We start from the raw sequence: 20,520 nt of genomic DNA, 5'->3' as shown, positions 1-20,520 counted from the left end.
ACCAGGGGGATCTTCAGGAGGGATCACTCAAGGGGATCTTCAGGGAGGACAACACTCCCTTAGCCTCCGTGCTGGTGCTTTATTAACCTGTGTGTCAGGGAGCTGGATGCTCCCTCTTGATTTAGCTCCTGTGCTGTCGGATGTGTTCAAGTCACACATAGCTTTGCATTTTTCCATCTCTAGGATGGATTTTGTTACATTCATTTTGTCTCCCGAAATGCTGTCCCTACTACAACAACCTGCTTTTCTCCTGTTGTAGTATGAAAGAGATTGCACTGTGACAAGCACTTTGGAGATGACACTGTGAGTTTGTAGAGTCTTTAAAAAATGCAAAGTTAGAGGGGGAAGGAGAAAGCATATCTCCTAAACTAACACATTATCAAATCACACCATCAGTAGACTTTCTTCCAGCCACCTCAGTGTTCCCCCATATCTCTACGTTTCATCTAAGGGGTAGTTTCCAGCAATGAGCTAAAGTTTCCTCACAATTTCACTAATATTTCAGCCATGCTTAATAATTCCTTCCACATTCCTGCAATAATCTATGACACTTCTCTGGTAAGTCCCAACATTTTTAGTGCAGCTGTCAGGGTCATGCATATTTCAGGATGAAATTTTTAGCGCTCTGCACATACTTTCAGGCCGAGGCAAGGGACCCGGGGCGCAGGCGAGGGCTGAAGACCGGCTGAAAGCTTCGGCAGGAGGGAAAGACTGCGCAGAGAGGGATGAACGGTCCAGGAGGAAAGCCAACAGGTGTAAAACATATTAGTAAGAATACTTCAAACGCAGCAAGTGATTTACAACAGGCCAGCATGAAGCAGTTACTCACACTATCCTGCAATCAAGACGCTTGCCAGAACAAACATAAGCCAGTGTTCAACTCTGGGATCATAATCTGAAATAAATGCCAGGACTATGACTTTTCTGATTACTCTATTGGATTCAATCTAGATTGTTAGAATAAGCAAATAGCTGCGCTGAGGAGGTTATGGAAAAACAGTGTTGCCGTCTGGTGTCAGCATCATCGTTCTGCGGAAGTGCTTCATCGAGGAAAGGCTTTTGCATTGTAGGAGTGAGACGCTTACTTATGCTTCCAGGGATGTGCAGGACAGAGTGAGTGTCTGTCATGGCTTACACCTCTGCAGCCTGCTGATATCTCCCAAAGGGAGTTCGCACATTTATAAAATGTGAAACGGGAAGAAAAAAAAAGAACCAACAAACTCTGCACCAGGCAAAGATAGCTGATGTTTGTGATCCTTCGGTGCTGCTTGGCTCTTTTGTGTCTCCGTTCCGGCCAGTTGCCTCCCTAAGTGTCGCACTCTATGCCTTGTCTTCCCAACAGCACGTCACACTCAAATCTGATAAGGATTGTCCCTGTTTTATGATTCAAAGAGAGCATTATAACTTTTTTTCATTATACCCTGGCCAGGAAACCTGCCTGTGAAACCCGCAGTGCGTTCCCTCTGTTTGACAGGAAACTATCCACAATGACAAGACATTTCATCCTCTTGTGCGGTAACTGCCGCTGGTATCTGAAGAGAATATCTTCAGACATTTCAACCTTTCGGTCTCCATTCTGGCACGTCAGGACTGCCAGGAGCCCAGCAGCACCTTCCCCCTCACCCGCGAGGGCAGTCAGCCTGCCAAAGAACAGTTTAACTGTGAAGAACAGATTGTGTCACCCAAATCCATACTGGCTATTTTAAAATTCATTTCATCACCTTATTTTGTCGTAGAAGAGACTGACAGAGAATTGGTTCCCAAGTTCTCCCGCAGCTGCAGCTGGGCTGGTTGTTCTATGAGCTCCTCAGCTTTCTTCTGGCCCCGCACTGTATTTACCTTTCTCCACTCCCAGAAATTCCCACGGTCCTCCGGGTTTTCCAGGACTATTGGCAGTCATCCACAGTCACGTTGCAGAGGGCCTTAGGAGCTCAAAAATTAATTGCATCATGTCCTGCAGACTCATCTATGGCTATCTTATTTAAATATTCTTTCATTCTTTTTTTTTAATGGAGACAACTAGTGTGTTTTGTTGACCAGCTCTCCCACAAACATCCTGGTTTACAAAATCTTTGTTCCAAATTTCTGCAATAGATGAGTAAGAACAGCTGTTGTGTTGGTGGCAAAGGAAGAGTCCCAAAAGATAACCCAGTTACAGAGAGTTACATGGTCAGCACATAGGTTATCCGCCACAAATACATCTCAGAGTTTAGCTCATTCAGATTAGTATCTGTAGTTGAAGAAAATCTCCCCAGAGCCTTGAACTTCAAACTGCAATAGCCTTTTGTAAAACCGTGAGCATCCAACTGCTGCGCCAACTTTCGCAATGTGTGAAACTACAGATTCCTTACAAAACAATGTACACATCTGCTCTAAGAAACCTGCAAAAGCTCTTTCTAGGAACCAGCATACCTGTGGCAAATTTTCAGTATTGACCTATATTGGAGAGTGCTGTAGAAGAAGATTCATGCATAGTCATCCGTGGCAATTACGTCAGTCCAGATGCTTTTTCTGTACGCGCTGTCAGAGGTGATCGGAGATGTGCCAAGTCAGAGGGGCATTTTTGGTCATGCAGAACAGTGCCGGAAGACACGGGGGGAGGAACGATGCCCTCTATTCTGACTCCAAATAGAATGTCACGTTAACGAGATGAAATTAATTTGTCTGAATGTAGCATATTGTACTAACCTTGTGCTGTTAGTATAGTAAATACTGAAAAAATTCCAAATGTTTCAGGCCATAACCCAAGTTGCAAGTGAGCCCACCTCCACAGCTGTCATTGCTGTTCACTGCATGCAGTCAGGTAGGAAAGTGTTTGTTTGCTTCTGTAGCCATGGGGTGACCGGAAACTAGATGGCAAAGCACAGGTGAATCAGTGGCCTGGTGCTGTGCTGCAAGACGGTGACTTGCTCTCCCACTCCGCTTCCCATTGAGCTGAGCTGAAGATTGAATTGATTTTCGGGATGTCCACTCTCTGGAGTGAGCTTCTGCAAAAGGGTAGATTTCTTCCATGCTCGGTAATCTCGATCTAGTCACTCTTCTTCCAATGACTTATTTTGAAATGTGTATATGTTTACAAACATATAATATTTCTCCTGGAACTATCAAGACTTACTATTGGGTGATCTTGATTAAATAATCCTGATAATGATGTTTAATTAAGAAAACTCCAGAGGGAATAAAAGAGTAACAGAAAGATTTGTGTCAGAAAGTTAATTTATCTTACAGAGGTTTTTCTTTCCAGTCTCCTGTGGAAGCTTTACAGATACTTTGTCTTACAAACCACAAGTCTAGATAGCAAGTGCTTTTCTGTGCTGTTAGTAAATCCTTTGCGAGGTCTAATCAAGACATCAGAAATGCAATGGTTTGATGAGCGCTTTAACCGCTGACTCTGGCGTGTACCCAAATTCCTGTCGCTGTGAAATGGATGTCTGATAAAGTTGCTCTGAGTTGTCTGAAGGTTTCCAAGTTTTAGCAGGGGTAACGTCATGGTTTTTGTCAGCCTGCCCTGAAAATGCAAAGATCGAGTCTTCTGTTGGGCTACAGACTGGCTGCTTCACCTGTTTGCCATCTGATCATCAACTGCATTTAGACAAGTTTAGGCAAGTTTATTCAGAGAGTAAAACTATAAACCACCATCAGGTGTGTTGCATGGGTCACTCTGGGTCTTCCCAACGCTCGGCAGAGCCTGAGGTCTGCCCTCCCGTGCACGTAACCTTGCATCCCGTTGGGATCCCATTGCTCCTGAGTTGAGCCCAGGACAGGTACGCTTTGTGCTTGTGTGATTTGCTCCCACGCAACCAAGAAGCATCTCAGGGTATTTTGTGATAACCTGTCCAGTGACTAGAAGAACTCATTTATTATCTCTGCTTTTCTTGTTTTTTTCTTATTCTCAAACGCAGGATAACTTTAGTACATTTGGTAGTGGCTGTATACAGAAAGGGAAGTACAGTCAGGGCTTATGTTTATAAACACTTTCATGACACGAGCTTGAGCTGGCTGCGTTGGCATTACGTGAATGAGCGACATTATCAATAGCACTGGGGTGGGGATGGAATTAACCCATAATCATGGTCAGTCCACACTCACAAATCAGGGAAGGTTCATCAACTAGACCTGGCAGACAAGAATGATTTAAGTACAGTGAGCAGTTTAGGATATTTTACGTAATAAATGCAAACCAGAATTCAACTTATTGATGACAGTCTGATGATCGTCAGGCCACTGTCAACAATGTGTGTAAAAATCAGTCTTTTTTCTTCCAAGTCCATCGTGATTTGGAAGGCAGTGTTCAGCACGTTGGGACACAGGCGGCGGTGGGAAGGGACTGGAAACTCCTCAATCCCAGCGGCGGTGAGCTGATGACGCTGAGTAGACATCAAGTGCTAGCTGGTGGTTTCTGTTTCAGAGGAAGGATGCTGCCTATACACAGTAACTGCAGAGAGAATGGAAATTTAGTTTTTACAAGTACTTGTGGATTTCTTTATAAATATCTTTCATGAAATGAACCTTCAAACACCAAGGAAGGAACTATCAGCATAAAGCCACAGGCGCTGGTGGGTCCTTGTAGCCAAGGGTTTTACCTGGGCATTTCTGACAGGTTTGCAGCGGTCTGGATACAAGTGACCCGATACCAGATTTCACAAAACTGACCTCCTCTTCTTCTGTTGTCCATGTGATGAATCCTTTTACCACTTTTCATACTTTATTGCTAACAAGACCAAAGTTGAACACTCGGAAGCTTATTTAAGGGTCTTTTCCGACCTAAACGATTCTATGATTCCTAAGCAAGAAAATCCTAAAATGAAGTTTGTTTAAGTGGCCATAAATTGGTTGTCTTACATTGTGTTTTCAAACTTTCTTTAGTTATATTTTGTATATTTTCTCCCATGAAAAATTTGTTCAGCCCCTACTTTTCTCAGGGCGGACCTTTCTTGAACTGCAGCAGTTGTCTTGTTTTAGAATTTTCTAACTTTTAGGTGGTTGCTTTGCAACCGTAATAATCCTTTCAGATGGTTTTTTCCTACCTTATTTTGAGGGGGTTTTTATCAAGTAAGATGAAAACCAAAATCCCAGGCAAGGTACCTTGTGGAGTCACAGTGACACCAGCATGGTTAGCAACTTGGTGAACTGCACTATATAAGGCCACAGAGATTTGGAAAAAAAAAAAAAGGTCATTTTTACATTTTCAGTCTTACTAAGCAACTTTTTTTACTTAGTCCTATTTTTAGAAACTACTGAACTGACATCTTTAACATAAGCTCACAGTCAGCATGGAAAATTTTGACCTGCTGATTAAACATCGGCAAGTCTGTTGGCAAAAGAAAATGACAGGCGGCGCCTGAGGCTCTCCGGTAAAAGGGAAAAGGTGCATCTTTCAAAAGCGCGTTATGAGAGCGCATCACATCCTACTTGGTAAAACCAGTGGGATTCAACGCAATGGAAAAAATACCTGCGGCTGGGTGGGAGCTGCTGATACATGCCGGGACTCCCAGCACCCGATGAGCCCCGGCAGCGCTGCCTTCGTGGCGGCTCCCCATCCCTCCCTGCTTTTGGCTGTTCTTTGGTAGCACAAACTATACTTACTCTTTACCCGTTTTTTTCATGGAAATCCCTAGCAAAACCAAAATAACTCTGTTATAGGTAGTCTTCTCACTAACAGGCAGTCTTCAGAGAAGGACAAAGATCATCCAACCTGTTTTTCCCTGGATTTATTCAAGTTATGGGCGTTGAGCTATCAATTCCAGCTTTGCGCACTGGTCAGTATGTGATGAATGTCCCTTTTGCTTTAACATCTTCCTTTTCCTCATTGCTAGGAAAAAGAAATGACATTTTTCTGTTTCAGGTGGCTAATTGAAAAGCAGTGTGAGTAGTATTGGAGGAATCACCCTGATTCCACCACTGTTCTGTTTAGTAGTTGGCCAAAACCATGGGTGAGACTGAAAACAGAAGATCCTGTGAGATGGCAAAACTTAACTTTACCCCTCGGGACACGTTTTGTCTTCCCATCTGGAGCGAGATGATGGCCGGCCATGCTCCTGCTACTGCACGGCTGCAGGCAGGGCTTTCTCAGGCAGAAGGTTTTCCAAGATCAGCAATGGCTTAATGACAAAAATGTCGAGAGTCAGTTTAAAGAGCCCTGGATAAAGTTTGTGGAGCAAAGTGTCTCAAAGCACTCTGCGGTTCCCCAGTAGCTGCAAGAGACCCTGCCTGGAAGCTTAATCACATCCTTTGGAAGTTTCTGACATTTCCAAATCAACTGAGAGGAACATCAGTGTTCAGAATTGCTATGCTATTTTTAAACAAACAACAAAAAAAAGAGACTGTTTATCTCTCACCCATTTCAAACGACCAGGACAATTTTTTCTCTATGCCTCCTAGATTGCTTTCCCCACGGAGCTATGGAGATGGTGGTACCCAGCCCGTGTCCATCCGTGTGCGACGAACAGGCCCTGGTGCGCAGCGGCATCCCCATGGCTGCAAGCAGGCTGACAGCAACAGCACAGGGCTGAGAAATCAAATAGAGATGAGGCAGGTTATTCAGAGGAGGGAAAAAAAGGGGGAGATCTCACATCGCTCTGAGGATTTCAGTCCGATTTTCCCTAGCTGGGTGCTGAGAAATAGGTCTCTAGATCTCATTTGGTCTTCTAATAAACTACTGCGTTTCAATACTTCCCACCCTTGGGAAAAGAGAAGTAGGTTCTGGGAGCAAGCATGTTGTTTTGAAGCAACCAGCAGACAGTGCCTTTATCACCGTTAGCCAGAAGTGTCACAGGCAGCACAACATCCTTTTTGCTTCGGTGCTGCTGGCTGGCAGCTCCAGCTGCTCCCGCTCTCCTCCTCTGCCAGGGAGAGGGAAACGCTGCGCTCCAGGGAACGGCTTGGAGAAAATTTTGAGGTCTCTTGTGTGCTTAAAGGCAACTGCTTTAGCATTCAAGAGGTGTTTTCAAAATACCGATGTAAATGGAAAAAGTCAAAGCCTTCTATGGATTTCTTAGACCTTCTGATTTTTACACCTGCATCATCGGTCCTCATGCTCAGCGCTGCAGCATTTCACTTGTTTGCAACCATCAAACTTGCTCAGCTGGGGCGTGTTTCCGCTTCTTGACTATGAAAGTCTGAAAAATCTGTGTCAACAGCTACATCGCGATATTGACGTGTACTCACATAGGCACATGAAAAGAGAAATACTGCTGGAAAATCTCAGTATGCAGGGGAGGAAAGACCTAAAGCCAGAATTTACCTGATTGCATCTCTGCTTTACTTTCATAGAAAGTATGCCAAAATAATTCATGTTTCTTCCTGCTAATTTTATCCATTTTTCACTTCATTAACCAACTTCCTCCTTTTGGTCACACAGCCATTATTTCAAATGCCACTCAAGTCAGCCTGAAGCTGTATTGCTAATTCCTCTTTTAAGAAAATTGTCACCAAAACATATGTGAATAAGCATTGCCCCACGGAATAATTTAGGTAACTGCTGAAGACCAAAAAATAGGAGGATGTATGAGCATAATTTTGAGGTTTCTCACAACTCCACAGTCACCGCCAGCGTCTCCTTAGATGTCAAGGTCTGCTGGTGTTTCAGCTCTCTGAGCCCCGTCTTTGCAGAAACGATTAGTGCTGCTTTTGTAGGAGTCTCCAGTTTGGGGTGTACAACCTGAGACAGTTTCTGAAAAATCCCCCTTTGTACTAAAATTGACACGAGAGACGCCCGAGTGCCTGCAACTTCGCTGTCACCGAGAACATCGCTGTATTTGTGATTATGGACTTGCAGGTGGAAAGGCAGGGTTTGAAAACACAAGCGTGGATTTTGGAGCCCTCCACAAAAGAGCTGCTCCATTTTTAAACCATTTAATGGTGGCCTCGTGGCTCACGTCTGAGTGGCTTACGGCCTCGCATGATTTCCTGGCTGGTTGTGACTTTGCTGTTTGGCAGCACCTTCCCTTGTTTCTGTTGCCTTCAGAGCAGCGACCTGAGCCGAGCTACCATCTCTCCTGTTGGGGATAAAAAGTTTAGCTCAACAGAAATATTCCTAATGTCATTAACCAAGTCAACTCATTTTCTGTTGTATATAATCAATGTATTAGCTTCTTGCATATATTTCAATGTAAATTTCTAAATGTACTTCATGAGTATGTGAAGGCTCTCAGCTTTTGGAGCTTTTACAGTAGAATACGCTAATGTTGCCAAAACCTGTAGGACTTAATGTGCTGGTCTGTCAGTGTCCTGTGAGCAGCAGTAGATATCTAAGGAAATGCTTTGAGACTGGAGAAAAGGCCTTTTCCCACCACGTCCTCCTGACACCTGGCCCTTGGCCATGTAGGAAATCTCTGAGACAAATGATCCCCGTTGTTGAATTTAATACTAGGAACAGTGTTGTGATCTGTGAATTTGTGTAACTTTTTTTTTGAACTTACATAGAGATTCTCTGTCTATTATACTCCACAGCAATTAAGCTGTGGTTTAACTAAGTTTTAAGTAAGCATATACTTTTTTTTTTTTTTTTTTTTTTGGGGGGCTTTCCTCAGGCTGCTGCCTGACAATTTCATTGAGTGCCTTTCTGGGTTTTCTATTTTGAGAAGTAATGAGTTACCACTTACAATTCACCACCTTCTTGCCTCCCCTGATTGCAAAGCCCAGGGTCTCCCTTTCCACCACTCCTCTTCTGAGTCTCTCCTGCTCAGAAAGCTCCTCCATGCCCCCAGTCTCCCCTGCACCCCCTTGTACTCTGCAATGCCCTTTCAGAGATGGAGCGATCAGACCCATGAACAGTATTTAAGATACAGCCACCACACACAATGCCTTTTTTCTTTTTTTTATACTCACATCACTTCCAAACAATTTAGAATATTTTATGAGCTTTTCCCACAGCCTTTCCCACAACTGAGCTGATGCTTTTGAGGACAGTCCTCAATGATCCCGGGTTAAGTAAGACTCATGTAGAGCCCTCTGCTATTTTTAGTGGTGTTATGTTTCCCATGTGCATGTCTGTGCTTACCAACACTGAAATTTCTGTGCTGTTTTCTTGCCCAGTCACTCATCATTGCGAGATCCTACCAGGATGCCTCATAGCTTCAGAGAGTAGTTGGCATCACTTCACGCTTTCTCACATTACATCCACCTCCTTTTCCAGAGGACATTAAGTAATGCAGGTTTTTTTGTACTGTTAGTTCTGGCTTTAAGCCCTGCTGATGACCCATGCTCTCATGCGTAATTCCTCTAAATTAATTGTTTCATGCAGTGGCATTTTCCCTTTGACTGAAGTGATCCAAACCTCTTATCGCTTCAATTTTATTTATGTCCCCCTTTTGCACATTCAGTTCTGAATCCATACATTCAGACTAGGATTCATTTCTATTACATCCATTTTATTAGACCATACAGTGTATTTTACTCCCCTGCGAGATATATTCTTTGATTCAAAACATTAATGAAAGATTTAACATTTCACAGCCACTTTTGCAGTCACGTGGGTAAACAGTGACATGTTCTTTCCATGTGGCACAAACGGGCTCTGCGCTGATGCTCCCCCAGTACTTCTAAAGTTCCTGCCCTGTTCAGGCTCCGCTCTGATATTCATACCCCTTTTATCTTTGGTTTTGGACAGTTTTCTAAACTCTTAACCTTGCTATTACAAAAACTACTTGACCTATCCATTCTACCTTTTAATTAAACCAACACAAATAGGCAGCTGGCAGTTGATCATGGCAAGGCGGCAAATGACACCAAAAGCCCTGGCAGACCGGCTTGAATAGCTCATTGTCTGCAACACAAATGCTTGTTTAAAAGATGTTCCATTTCAGTACAAGCTAAGTATAGAAAATCATGAATAAATGTGTGTGAGAGAGATAATAATAACAAGACGTATAAAATGCGTTTCAGCCTGGGCTTTCGACGAGCTATTTCTGCAGCTCTTTGACTTCTGTTGCTTTTACTGGCGCTGGCTCCGTCCCCAGTGCTGTGTGTCTGTCTGCATGAGCTTCTGACAGCAGATGGCAGCTTCCTCAAAACCGGAGGGGCAAAAGGGATTGCTGCAGCAGAAAACAAAGCAGAAAGCTCATTGCCCTGCTCCGCCAGCCTGCTGCTGTTGACAAGGTCACATCGTTGATCAATGGCAAAATTCGGCCATGAGGGCTTCCCTCTCCTAGCCTAGGTTGGGGACACAGAGTGCTTTGTTTCTTTGTGCAGCAGTTACAGCTCAAGCTGCATTTACAGCTCGAAAGGAGCCCAGTTGCTTTTTAAATAATATGATCCACACTTCACTGAATCACGGCGTGAACAGTCTGTTGCGTTACGGTCATTGCACAACCTCACTGCAATACTGCCCTTAGCGGGTCCGGGTGAGGTTCCCAGCCACCCGCCTCCTGACACTCATCCAGGGGCTGGGGAAGAAGGGAAAGTGAAGCGCGGGTAGTTTAACGGTTAGTATCCTCCACCCAAAATCTGTGTTAAAATTATTTAATATATGTATGTTATCCTTTAAAATGCCACTTAAATTGAGGAATTCCCATCAAAATACGGTGAAAAGATATGTGCTCAGGTATTGGCTTTGCCATCGATTTACTTTAGAGGTGTGGCTCGTTAGCCACAAGTTGAATCACAATATCTGTATTTCTCGATTATCCAAATCCAAAGAGAAGAGCTTTTGTCTAATGACAGCACAAAGGTCATGACAATGTGTATGTGTATTTATATAAAGGGTACTCAGTCTGATTGCGGTATAAGATAATTTACTTCAACAGAATTAATCCTTACTGACCACAGCATAAGTGCGGTCAGAGCTGCCTCCTGTTTGCTGACAGGAGCCTTTGGATTCAACTTGTAGGTGTGTCCTCCAAGCCAGAAGAGGTTAAGCTGAATATCTCTCGTTTGCCTTATGTGATTTCAGCATACCTGGCATGAAAGGTTATGAGATTAAACAAGTTCTGTCCAACTCCGATATCGTAATTTGTTCCATAACAACCGTAATAGAACTACTTGTTTTCTCATTTCTTCCTGTAATGTAGAAAGAGCAGGACTGGGATTTGTTTGTTCTCAAAAAGCTCTTGTAAGTTTTTGCTTTGCTTTTGCAGCTGGAGCCTCTGACTGGGCCAGCAGCAGAGCAGCAGTGGCACTTGCGCTCTCCTTGTGTAACCCGGCCAGAAGCAGTTCAGAGAGTTCATGATGATGAATGGATGCTAACAGAAACCAAATGAATAAAGTAGGGCATTATACCCTTTCTAATGTAATGCCTGCTGGTATTTTCCTATCCTCGAAATGAAATACTCTGGTTTTCCTAGTTTGCATAGGCAATCAACTGATTTTTCCTGTGAATAGTTAAGTAGAAGTTTTGTCTCCAGTCTTTTCCTCATCAGCAGGAAGATTTTTGGCACTAAGGTCATTCATCTCAGCTAACAGTCATGCATAGATTAAATCTGATGAAATTAATGAGACATATTAAAAATTTTCACTTGCTAAATTGCTTCAGAGTCCAAGAATTATAATTTGTGTGTGTATGTGCCCTGACCTGACCCTGGACGTACCTCGTCACCACACAGTCACCTGATGGTCTGGGCTCTTGCTTGACCCCCACTTGCCACCCTGAGGCCTGTCCTCCTTGTTGTGCTTAGATACCACGGCGCCGCACCTTGCCTGTCAGATGTGTTATTCTGCTTGGGTGCCCACGTCTTAGGGAGCAGGTAGCCCTCGCTGCACCCTGACTGTAACTCTACACTTGCCAGTAAGGTAAGATACACACTGACAGAAACATAGTTTAGACAAGAGCTACTAGCAAATCAAAATGCTCTGCTAGCTAATATGAATAATACAAATGTTGAGAATGCTTGAGGCACCCGTGCAGCAGTCAGAGGAAGTAACTGTTTCTGTTGACTTGAGTGAAAATTTACCTTTGACTTTGAAGGGCTGATCTTGCCCCTTCATTTAGTCGAAATATCCTTCTCTAAATCTTCAAGGTCAGGCAGGTAGGGAGAGTTGGCACCATGTATCGTGTTTGTATAGCTTTCGGCAGCAATTTGTACTGCTCTCTTGGCTATGAGGTGCAAAATAGATTTATTGTAATGACGATCCTATCATTTCATCCTGATTTGGGCTGCCAGATAGCACTGTGGGCTGTCCCTCCGCTAAATATATCCTCTACTCATCCCGGACACACATGCTGCCCTCCAGCCCTCAGTCAGAAGCCCACATTCATCTGTATGAGATGACCATCGGGAAGTACAGCACAGACCTAATTATCTTCTCTTCCACAGGTAGGAAAAAAAAAAAAAAAAAAAAAGGCTGGAGAAGAGACCGGCGCAGAAGCGGAAGATGAGGAAGGAACAAGCAGAACTTCTAGGGTAATATGCTAATGTGTCGCTATCTCTAATATTGGCAAGTAACACGGAACACAGCAGGGAGCCCATCGCCAACGTCAGTGATTTAATGGGGCAAAAAACTTTAATTCTTTAATTAACAACAACCGCCGGGAGGTGCCGGGGCCGCCGCTGTCCGTGGTGCTGGAACCGAGCGGGACCCGGCTCCGGCCGCCATCGTCCCGGTCGTTCGCTCCTTGAAACCACCCGGGAGAAGGTGCTGAGGCGGGGAAAGGGCTTCCCACCGCCTGTATGATGTCATCAGGATTGTGAGTGCTCAGGACTCGGTGAGAGAAAAGTGGAAAGCACCTGAGGAGCTTTACACAAAAGTCAATGATTCTTCCCCAGCTGCGTTTTTGCATTGCAGGTCTAAAAAACTATCTTAACTTTCATCGAGTGTACTGGAAAAGTACCTTAACCCTTTACATGAATGGTTGACATATTGTTTCTTGTAGGCCTGTCAGATACAGTTTAGAAAGTGAAAGTGAAGAAATTAACTCAGATGAGATCCCCAGCCAGCCAATTTAGACTCACCTGTGTTATCACATGCCAGAAGAAGGTAAAATAAATATGTCAACTGCAGAAAAAGCCATCATGAGAGAGTTCACACCCTTCTACCCCTGGGGCAATCCAATCATGAGATGGAAAGCCACAGGCTTTGCAGGTTTCACTGGTACCAAAATTAGTTATTTCTAAATTGATGACTCACCAAAACCTTCTCAGGCTTTTAGACATGGCAAATTGGATGAGTGTGGCGGATTCCTGTTCCACATACATAAAAAGGTATGTGGCTTCTCTCTGCACCCAAACAGCAGTGCTGCTAGTCATAATGAAAACTGGTTGACCAGTTCACCTCTAAAGACCAAAGAAAGGATCAAGGAAAAACTTAAGGTGTAAATACAACCTTCCAAGCAAGGTAAATTTAAAAACAAAACTAAACAAACAAAAACCCCAAACAAACAAAACCCCCAAACCCACAGTTCCTGCCCAGGAACAGAAAACAAGGAGTTTTGAACAGTAACGAAGGGAAGGGAGGTTTCTACTCACAGTCAACTGGGCTGGGACATTTTGGAGCCAGACATGTTGAGGTTTGATATTAGACTAGCTCACTTGGCAATGGGTAATATAAAGCTCCAAAGAGACACTGAGAGATGATGGAAACAGTTCAAATATCTTTGTGATCAACACAAAAGGAAAGCTGAGATAGCATCCTGAATAGGTACGATCTTTACTTAGCAGATTCTTGCATTGATTCCCTCAATAAATGTTGTATTACACAAGGGAAGAACGATCTTCTTAAAATCATAATTCTGCAATGAAATGCAAAAGAGAGGGCAAGGTTATCATCATAAGAAACCCAGAAGGGCAGGCAGAGCTGCTACTGAAAAGTGGGGGAGTGCTGAGTCACTCTGCGTTCACTGCTGCCATAGTAACTATGTACCAGCTGGTTGGCAATGAGGAGAGACTGAAAAACCTGAAATAAAAATCAAGTTGCAGCTTGAAATATATTACATATCTTTTTAAAAGATTTAACAGAATGGAATGCTTTCTAAGGTATTTTTATATTAGTGTTACATGGGGCAAACAGACTGCTTCAGCCTATTGAATAGACACATAAAAGTATTCAAGCAAGAAATAAGAAACTGATATTTCTTCTCTGATAAACTAATGCTATTGCACCTAATTGTGAGAACAAGTAGGAGCCACTTCGGATGTGTTTATTCACGGGGATGTGGTATAGTGCACATTCTCTATAATCCAGCCCAGGCTGTGAAGGAACACAGAGCAGAGGGTTCTTCTGGCAATAACAGGTTTTGGGGTGAACTGGAAAACTTAACATAGTTCAGAGAGGAGTATAAGCTCTGATTCCTTGGGCAGTCTTTTCTGATGTTGTCCTCTGCTCTGGCTATCAGGGAGATCGCTGTTGGCCTGTGGTTGTGACTTAAATTTCTTGATGGCTGAAGGCATGTCCTCAGCAGGAGATACAGCTCTGTGTAGTAGCAGCGATTAGGGCACTTCCGTGACTCATAAAATTCTAGGTGGTTTCTCACTGTGGAAAATTTCAGCATCGTGACAGGTGTCTGTCACTGTGACACCTCTGAAGACAAAAATCCCCGTTACTATTATCCCAGATGATGGAGACTGAGTGAGAGTGCTTAATTCTGTGAGAGCACTTAAACTGGCTGCTGTTGAGACGTGAACAACTTCAGAAAACAGACTGGCTGGGCCTTTTGATGATCAGTTGGGCCAAGTTTGCCTTGGGCTCTAGTGTACAGAGAAGCAGAAAGCTATTAAAGGTTTTAAAGTCAAAAATTAGAAAAAGTTTCATGAGAACTTCGCAGGGAGGCAGGAAGTTTGTGGTGAAACACAGGATGTCACTTGTCTTTTTTTTAATCTGCATAGAGATTAGAGGAGCTGCTGCAGGAGATGAGGTCAGGAAAGTTCTTTGCAGAGCACAGGCAGACAAAGCAAGGGCGTGGAGGTCCGGGCTGTGTTTGTTGTGTCAATGATCTTCACTCCTCCTACGTTAGATGGAGGAAAGATGTTTTCAGGACTCATTGCGCAACTGTATATGCAAATCTGTTTGCTGTAAACCTATTTAGTGGAGTTTGGGGAGCTGGTGCACTTCAACCTGTTTCTACTGGTCTCTCAGCTTCCCTAAAGAAGTATTATTTAAAAAGGGTCATCTCCTGAAAGACCAAGAGATCCCGTATCACTAGGACAACTTAATCTGTCCTGTCAATGAGCTTCAGTATTGTCTTCTTTAGCTAAGCGAGGTTTCCAGGAGCCCAGGAGCAAGGCTCAGCAAATGACACTGGTGGTTCAGGGAGAAGTCCGGGCTTTCTTAGACACAGGGACTGTAGGATCTGGGTAGCTTGCAGAAGACAAGACATGCTAACAGCCTTCCAACACAAAATTTGCTGCAGGGAGGAAGATAAAAAGTGGGATACAAACTGTTCTTCCTTATCAAGAAAGAGAAGGTTGTAGGAACAGGCTGGACAAAAGCTCTTAAGTAAAATGTATTGCGCAGTATTTAATCTATAATCTCTTTTACTCAAGTAAAATAGATCACAGTAGAGATGATTTTGCCAAGCCTTATTTTATAGCCGGTTTATTTGATTTTATGACACCAGGTGTAGCTGGAGTCACAATTGCTGCAGGCTGTAGAGGCATTTGCCATGAGAACTGTAGTCTCAGGAACCAGATACAGTTGTCTTCAGTTCCCAGCTCACTTGTTAGCACGCTTGATGATGGTTTTCTGCTTTGAGACCATGGACTTGGGAAGCCCAACAGCCCTTCAGTAAAACGAATGTAGCAATTTTCTAACAGCTTTCAGAAGTGGGCAGTGGTGACACTGACACAAGTGACATCAGTTTTAGTCAGCTAATGGTCCTCTGTATACAGGAAATTTTTATAGTCCTTTTCATAGTGAATCAGAAGAAAACCACATTGTGAAAAATTGTTTGCCATGAAATGGAAATTCTTCATTTACATCAATGCGGGTTTGTCCAAAAGCTTTTATCTTCAAAGAAAATTCATGCCCTGGACAGCAGTAATCATACCTAAACTAGTACCGCTAATTCCTGGTATCTTCATCCATGCTCGTGAAGAGTTAAACAGCTCTGAGCAAGCAGTCCTGCCAGCTTTGCAGATCTGTCATGTTAGTCGCTCAAAAGGCCGGGGAAAAAAAGGGTGTCTTCTACCTCTTGCCACTCCTGTCCTGTTTACCCCACTGGCACTGTGATTGCCAGAGGGATGTAAGATATGGTCTCACTACCGCTGCAGCCCTTTAAAAGCCTTTTTCTGCAAAGCCCTTCTTATATCATGAAGCTTGGAGATTAATTTTTCTACATCTCTGATGGGCAGGGGTTTTAGGACCTCTCCCGTGCAGGTCACCGTCCAGCGGTAATTTCATCGGCCAAAGACAAAAATAACAGCCATTACGGAGTACAGTTTCTCCCCTTCCCCTCCCTCCTCCCCCCCCGCTCTCCCCTGCCGCTCATGCTCACGGCCAGCCGAGGGGGAAGGGATGCTCTCGCACGCCGGTCCGACCAGCACCCGCACAGCAGCCGGCAGCATCGCCCCTTTCAGGAGGGAGCTGGAGGGCTCGGCAAGATGGGGAGAGGAGGAGGGTTGCTAAAAACACCGCCCTGTGCTGGGGCAGCGCCGGGGAACGTGCGGTGCCCGGCGGGGCGCGGCGGGCCGGGCCGCCTCGGTGCGCAGTGAACGCGCCTCGGTGCGCAGGGTACGCGCCTTGGAGCGCAAGGAACGCGCCTCGGTGCGCAGGGAACGCGCCTCGGTGCGCAGTGAACGCGCCGCAGTGCGCGGCTGCACGGAGCGGGCCCCGCCGCAGGGATGCTCGCCCCGCTCCTGGGCTCCGCGGGCTCCGGCTGGCTGCTGCTGGGTGAGTGCTCCCCCCAAAACCGCCTCGGCATTCGGGATTAGCCCCCGCCCCGCTCCGCCCGGCGCTTCCCGGCTCTTTTTCCCCGCGGCGGGCGGGGAGAGGGGGCTCGCTCGGCTCCGGCGGCGGGGAAATGCCGGCCCGGCCCGCTCCGAAACGACCCCTGAGCGCTGCTCTCCGCTCCGGGCCCGCTACCCCCCCCCCCCCCCCCGCCTCCCCTGTTCCAGAGAAAAGGGTTTTTCCAGCGCTTTGAAGGGAAGAGGCAGGCGGGAGCGCGCCCTTGGCAGCGGAGCTGGAAAGGGGAGATTGTGCTGCCTGCGTGCCGCTCGGACAGCCGGCACAACGGGCTGGTGCTGCGGCCCGGCCCGGCCAGCCCCGCGGGAAATCCACGGCATGATTCCTCCCACATCACCTCGCCGGTTTAGCCCATCTTTGGCAAAGCCGTAAGGGCGCTTTATCCGTAGCGGATACGTGAAACAGGGCAGCACGCCTGGATGGGGGGGTGGGGGGTGCTTGTGCATTAGAGCTATCGGATGGGGGGACCCTGAATCCCCTTGCTTTGTGGTAACGATTCAAAGTGTGTCTGGAGTCTGAAACAGGAGGGTCTCTGTGAGGTATTTAAAGGTTCAGCTTGAAATGATCTGCTGCAATGATTCAAAATTGAGTCCTTTAAATCTGTGTAAAGGGTCTTTCCCAAGGAAAGGCGATGTTCAACGTCTGTGCTGTTTCCCCCTTTATCTATCAGCTTTCCTCTAAGCAAGCAGACTTCAAAGAGGAGGAAGCACAAAGGGGAAAATTATTTTAAAAACCAGCGTCTTTGCATCATTAGGTAAATATTCAGGGGAGGGGAAGAGCACCAAAAATGGAAAACATATCATAATTATTTATGTTCATATCTACTTGATATTTTCCATTATGAAAAGGGATGCTTCACACTGAACAAAATGGGAATCTCTACCACTGGCCTGAATTTTGTCTCTGAAAATATCCCGATGGCTTAGAGCTGCTTATATCAGCAGCTTGAATCAGCTGCTTTTGAACTGTAGCAAAACTCACGCAGAGCAAATTTGGCCCAGAGGGAATTGCATGGGTGAATCAGAAAGCAGGACTTGGCTCGGAGACTGCAGGCAAGTGTTTGTTACAGCGTTTTGGGCCCCAGGCCGCAGGGATGGCTCTGAGCTACGCGACTGGATGCACCAGGCTTGTTTATGGCAACGGGAGGAGAACTGGGCCCGCGGGGAACGGGTCTCCTGCGCGAGCTCCTGCTCTGAGGTCCCCACGTCCACCCTGCGGTATTGATCCCTCCGCCTCCCATCTCGGTGTTTACTCTGCCGCATCCAAACGCATCTCCCTTGTGCGTCCGGCTATCCCAAAGTGTGTGTCTGTCCAGGTGCAGCTCTGACTCGTGGCCTCCCTTAACGCCAATGCTCGTTTTATTTCAGTGTGGACATGACTTTAGCCTAACGTTTTGATCTACAGAGTAGGTGCCCTTGGAAGACAGATGTACCGATTTCTGAACAAGGGGTTCCTGGGCCGTTACAGCCCAGTGCGGCCCTCTTGTTTATTTTAAATGAACTTCTGGCGTCATTGCAAGGGTTTTGACTAGTTGAGAACAGGTTTGCAGTGCCCACCTCAATGAAATAATGGTAGAAGTCAGAGAAAGACAAAGCTAATTATTTCCCAATGTGCAGGCTTGGATGGTCTGACGGATGCACAGAGTGGTACAGTAAAATAAAACAAACCAACCCAACAACCAATCTCCCCGGGGCTTTGCGCATCGGGCTGGTTTGGTTGAAGCAGTACGAGGTTACACCTTACCCCTCGCTCTTCTCCCCTTGAGTAGAATTAGGAAATGCCAAAACTCCTCTGCTCTTCTCTTCCCCCCCTCATTTCACACGACTGTGACCCTGAGCCACTCGCCCGCCCGGCCAGTCCTGTCTTACAGCGAGGAAGAGGAGGGTTTGCTCTCCTGACTCCTGGCAGCAGCTGGAGGCACCTGCACCCCACGTGCGGAGGCACAAGAAGGGAATTCTGCCGTCACGGTGCCCCTTTCGCCCCGCCGGCACCAAATACTTTTCGGTGCGTGTTTGCAAAGGAAGCGGGAGGTTCATCTGGTGTTGCAATAGGCTCCTACAGTCCCACGTCTAAGCCCGGCCGCGCGCAGTGACGCGGGAGTCCTTGCTGATGCCCTGAAATTGAGGGCTTTTTGGAAAAGAAATATTTCCTGCTGTGCTTTGTGTATGAAACAGAGCAGATGCCCAAGGCTGCTCAGACCTGCCCATGGAGTGCTGGCTGCCGCACAAGAGGCAAAGCCTGTGTTATTTGGTGAGGTATAGTTAGTTGCTTTTATTCTCCATCCCTCTATTACTGCTCCATTTGAACAGTTGCTAGATACCATCAAAAGAAAAGAGTAAATGTATTTGGATGTCCCTGCTTGCTTGCAGGGAAAGGCAGTACACAGCAATTTTTCTCTGCTGCTCTGGAGTAATCTAGACATTTATTTGATTCTTGTCTCCACGCTACTATGGATATTACAAATATATTCAAGTAATGAAAAGAGGAGAAAAGCTTTGAAGACAGATGGTAAACTGAATTAACTGAATACCCACAGAAATAGGAAAGCTGACTTGGGAGCAAGCCAGGAACAAAGAAATACAGCGTTACATCAGTAAGAATATAATTACTGTTGTTTTGACGTCACCAAATACTGCAGAACACCACAGGGTTTAAACCTTGCCTCGTTATTACATTTCTGAGAGCTCTTTGAGAGAAATACCAGCATCTTCCTCCTCCGCAACTGCACAGCTGCAACCAGCACCTGAATAACTGTAGCTAACTAGAGGCAAGTCTGGGGGAGATGGAGAAGCGACGGCAGGTACCGTGGCACAGGCATCTACCTCGCGATGGATGCACACGCATCCAGGGCAGCTGTTTTCCCATGGCTTTTTTCTTGGCTTTGGTACATTATGTCTTCATACAGACCCAAACAAAATGATCGACTTAATCACTCTCTTGCTGATCAGAAAGGAACAGGAAAGAAGAACTTCTATTAATACATTTTCTTTATTATTTTTAAGTGCTCTGCATGTATTCTTTGGTGATGGATCGATATGAGTAATGAGTTTCTTCCATCGCTGCTATTTACGTCTCTTGCGCTGCTGTGCGAAGCCAAAGCCCTGCAGGTCCTTGGCACCGGGGTCCCGTCTGTCCCTGCGGCCGTCCCTGCGGGGCCGCGGGTGCCAGGAGCACGGGCAGCTCTGAGCAGGGCCACCCGCAGCGCTCCAGTCCTGCAGCTCTCCGGCCTTGTCCCCTCTGGAGATGGTACCGGTGTCCAAACTGCTTCAGCCTCTCTCCTCCTCTGCCTCTGAACAGGAGGGCTTACAGAGCTCGTCAACCCAGATACCCTCTTAGCCTGGAAACTACTCAAACGCAGCAGAGTGAGGTGTACCAGAGAGCACCTGGCTTTAAAATATGGATAACTATGCCTGAAATACATCTGTAAAATCCATGAAACCCCAGTGGGAGCCCTCACGCTCCTTTCTGCGCATTCCTGGAGTTCACTGTGAGCCACGCCTGGCTCTCCAGGGGCTTTTCTTCCCAGCCGTGCTGATTCAGAGTCTTTGCAAATCCTTTTTTGGAGACTCCGAGGAACTTAGCATTGATACCGTACAGCGTGATACAGGTAAATGTTTTGCTGGGCTCGGATTGATTGCCAGAGTGCGCTATCAACACTTATTGATGACAAGTCATTTACTGTGTCAAATC

At 45.8% G+C, this 20,520-nt stretch overlaps 1 protein-coding gene across 4 annotated transcripts in view; it reads left to right on the top strand.

Annotated features, from left to right (window-relative positions):
- Positions 1 to 16,422: 16,422 nt before the first annotated feature.
- Positions 16,423 to 20,520, top strand: part of ACSL6 (acyl-CoA synthetase long chain family member 6) — a 59,273-nt gene continuing 55,175 nt past the window's right edge. For 3 of the 4 annotated variants that reach the window (XM_075766111.1, XM_075766108.1, XM_075766109.1), the window contains exon 1: positions 16,425 to 16,758. In XM_075766111.1, the coding sequence (XP_075622226.1) occupies positions 16,710 to 16,758 (49 nt within the window). In that variant the 5' untranslated portion in view covers positions 16,425 to 16,709. Of the gene's footprint in view, positions 16,759 to 20,520 lie in introns of all 4 variants that reach the window. The other variant, XM_075766107.1, reaches the window with a different exon arrangement.

This window comes from Balearica regulorum, chromosome 14 (assembly GCF_011004875.1).
Source record: "Balearica regulorum gibbericeps isolate bBalReg1 chromosome 14, bBalReg1.pri, whole genome shotgun sequence".
Lineage (NCBI taxonomy): Eukaryota > Metazoa > Chordata > Aves > Gruiformes > Gruidae > Balearica > Balearica regulorum.
Note: the sequence above shows the minus strand (reverse complement) of the source record. Positions and strands in the feature narration are given on the sequence as shown.